The following is a 3,554-nucleotide window of genomic DNA, read 5'->3' as shown; positions in this document are numbered from 1 at the left end:
CTCATCAAGACTATCAGAGGATCCACTATATAAGCTGTCTTCAGACCTTGCCTCAAGGCCGCAGTGTTGCTCCAGTTGGTCAGCGCTAAAGCCTAGCTCCTTGTGTTATCTCCATGACTTTGAATCCAGGTTGGATTCTAACCTGTCTCTCTGTGTTCCCAGGTAGCCCGAGTCTCCTCCGTGATAGCTCAGGAAGAGCTAACCTGCCGAGCCGACCCTCTGAGCCAAACCCTGAAGACTCTCTGAGATTTCCCAAGCAGCTCTGGACTAGAGCTGGGGAACCAAAGCCAAGGTCTGTTCAAGCTAGACGTGAGACGCTGAAGCAGCAAACGGACTCTGCTGATAAACTCTTCTCCAGAACCAACAGTGACTCTCCCAAGGAGAACCTCAAGAACCCTCAAGGTACAATCAGAACTCACTTGGAAATCAAATCCTGTCAGCAGTCCATAACTGCTCTGTCTCTCACGCAGACTCCGGTGAAACCAGAACCCAGGCCCGAACCAGTCATCAGTACATTCTGTGTGTTGTGCTTAATAAACTTGTTAAACTTTCATCCTTGTGTCCGTCAAGTGGTGTTCTGCATAATTGGGTCTCCATTAGAGAACCCATCATGACAATTATTCCCCCATTCTGAATTGTACTTTCAATTTTTTAATTTTTTAAATGTCACAAAAAAATCATATCTTACTCACACAATATCAATGAACTGTACGCATGCAAATAGCATTTTTCAACCCTTTTAAATCCCTTTGAATCATTAAATCACAAACAATATTTATCTTACTTAATTTGCATATTTTTAAATAAATAAAAATAAATATTCTAACTAAAAAAAACTGCATTTAGGCTCCTACAAATACTGTCATTAATATTTGGTTAAACCCCCTTCACTAAAATGTATAGAAATAAGATATGTACAGGATTTTATTAGGTTTAGAGATACATTTTTGTATTACTCACTCTTGTTTTCTGATAGGGTCAGATCCATCTCTCCATCCAATTGCTGGCTATTAATAGCCTCTGTGTGTTCGCTGTTAAATGGATTTTGTCTCCACTTTAAAAGAAAAGAGGAAATGATGAATGAAACATCAAAACCAACAAGCAGCATTTATTGCTTTTTTTAAAGGTGATTCACTGTTGACCTACTTTAGGCCTTGATTGTAACACAACTTCTGCAGCATTGCTTGAAGTTTCCTGTAAATCGCGGTTTTGATACCTGTTAGAGGGAAAAGTGTTCATCTTTGTCATTATAGCATCTGCAAACTTACCTTTTCACAACCCTAATATTGAATTTGTTTTAATAACACTTGCTTCTAAAAACACATAACAAGAAATGTAATGCTAAATGTAGCGTCGGAGGTGATCAAAATCAGAAAGCACAGGATTAAATGTGAGATTTATAATTCACTGCTGGTTTTAACATGCTTTTTGATGCTGTAATTATTAAAGAGAAGCACTTATTTAGTCTTTTAGTCAATATTTAAAGAAAAGGAGAAGTAAACTTTTCATTTGACGATTATGTTATAGTGAACAGTTTCAGGTTATAATAACTGTAGGAAGGGTCCAAAATTAAAGCTTGACACTTGCCAAATGCGACTTAATTTTCATTTGGTGAGTTGATGCAAGAGCAACTTTTGCCATAAGGCAAGTAAATATTTGAACCACAGTTTCGCTTTATGGAAAGCCAAATGGTTCAAGCAGAAAACACGTGAATAACCTTTGTTTTGCGTGCTTTTTGCGCATTGTTAACTAGTTGTCTTCGCCTTTCAATCTGACTACACAACAATTACGCGTTGACAACATGTCAAATACACGTCAACTACATGTTGATTTCATGTGATTATGAGCCATTCAACTCTTGCCCAATTTGAGCTGGTGGTCATTGCTTATTTCCTGTTGACTGCTGAGTCGTAGGGTTAAACTACTTTTTGTAACTTGGGGGAGGTTTGCTCGAAGCAGCTGATCATATCAACATGTAGTTGACCTGTATTTGGCATGTTATGGAAAGCCAAATAGTTCAAGAACACAAATGATTTCTGACATGTAGAGAACACGTAATTAACATGTTTTGCACGTGGTTTGCCCCTGTGTTACTGAGTCTGCCTTTGAAAACATGTTAAGAACACGTTGACCATGTCAAGTACACTTTGAACAACATGTCAAATACACATAACCTACATAGATGGCAGGAGCCATCAGGATGAACATATCTTTGCAGCAAAGGTTCCCTCGGGCACCGGCTACCACAGCGAGTCCAAACCTCCAGAGAAATTGTCTATTTCTTTCCATTGGGCGATGCTGATTTACACCATAAAACCACTATCTTGGTTTCTATTTGCTTTTACTATGCCTAGTTTCAGCTTCACCTATAAAACTTGGTGCTGTCCCTCTTCAGGTTTTTCTTCAATATTCGCCCAGATCTCCCTTCTTTATTAAGTGTTGAGTAGGGTTGCGCCGATGCCATTTTTTGGCCGATACCATACATATACCATCTGTTTGAAATTGATGTGTGTGTGTATCTATAAAGAACTGATTACTGCTTGGATGTAAAACAGCTGCCATCGGGGCTTTGTCAAGCTGCTGCCTACCTTTGTGAAGCAGGAAAAAGGCTGATAGAAAGGGAATTAAGTAAAACTTTTTATTGTCTACCTGGAATGGCTGACAATAGTTGAATAATGTTTTCGCTCTCAAAATTCTGTCGGTGCCCTATTTGTCGGTACTTGCCGATACTGATACCACCATTTAAGTGCAATATCGGGGCCCTGCCCGATACGGGTATCAGTATTGGTATTTGTATTTGTATCGGTATAGTATTTAGTCTCCTCCGCCTCTAGATAAGCACATTCAGCAATCCTGGCAGTAAGCTTCCTCTTTTGCTCCCTTCCTTTGTGAAGGAAACCTGCCTTACCTCTACTGGCATGGTCAATCCTCTTTTTGTCCTTGTGCTTGAAGGCCCTCATCAGCGCTCCATCAGCATCGCACTAAGAGCACATTACCAGCCCTTAGGTGGCAGTACTATGCTTAAAGTGGATACATGTTTCCTGAGCTATCCTATCCAATCTATTAGCGCGCATTTCAATTCATAGCATCAGTCTACTACCAGTGTCCCAAAGACTTATTAATTCAAATAAAATCTTTTTAGGACGCTTCGCTGTGTTGGGGCTTGAAAAGTTCAGTCAAGGCAACTGGAGATGAAGGATTTGTAGAAGCCGTTTCTCCTCTCATTCAAGAGGCTTCTTTAGTTCCAACTAGTGGTGGGAAGCACTTAGATTAATATACTGTAGGTGTAACAAAGAATTAGGGGAACAAAAGGTGGCTCTGATCCCTCCTACTGGATTGGCCATGGAGGTCACCTAGAGGGTTTTAATGGTCGTTAGGGGGTTCTGATGGGTTGTTAAGTCCCTCGTCAGAGTGTTTTCACTAACATGCCTCATTGAAGTGTGTCTTCAGGGTATTGTTCCTAAAAGTGATTTGGAAGTAGGTAAAAAGTTATGTCAAGGCCCCGTCCACACGAAGTCAAAACGAACACGAAACGCTAATATTTTCCAGAACGT

General features: G+C 40.1%; 1 protein-coding gene across 1 annotated transcript in view; it reads right to left on the bottom strand.

Annotated features, from left to right (window-relative positions):
* LOC107089872 (synaptotagmin-like protein 2) overlaps positions 1–3,554 on the bottom strand; it is a gene marked incomplete at its 3' end in the record, with an annotated part of 32,942 nt that overhangs the window by 13,961 nt on the left and 15,427 nt on the right. The window contains exons 5-6 of the mRNA XM_015382893.1: positions 1,147–1,216; positions 961–1,054 (exon numbers count right to left, since the gene is read on the bottom strand). Coding sequence (XP_015238379.1) covers positions 961–1,054; positions 1,147–1,216 — 164 coding nt within the window. The remainder of the gene's footprint in view (positions 1–960; positions 1,055–1,146; positions 1,217–3,554) is intronic.

Source organism: Cyprinodon variegatus, unplaced genomic scaffold (assembly GCF_000732505.1).
Source record: "Cyprinodon variegatus isolate N-32 unplaced genomic scaffold, C_variegatus-1.0 Scaffold269, whole genome shotgun sequence".
NCBI lineage: Eukaryota > Metazoa > Chordata > Actinopteri > Cyprinodontiformes > Cyprinodontidae > Cyprinodon > Cyprinodon variegatus.
This window is presented reverse-complemented; position numbering and strand designations above follow the sequence as displayed.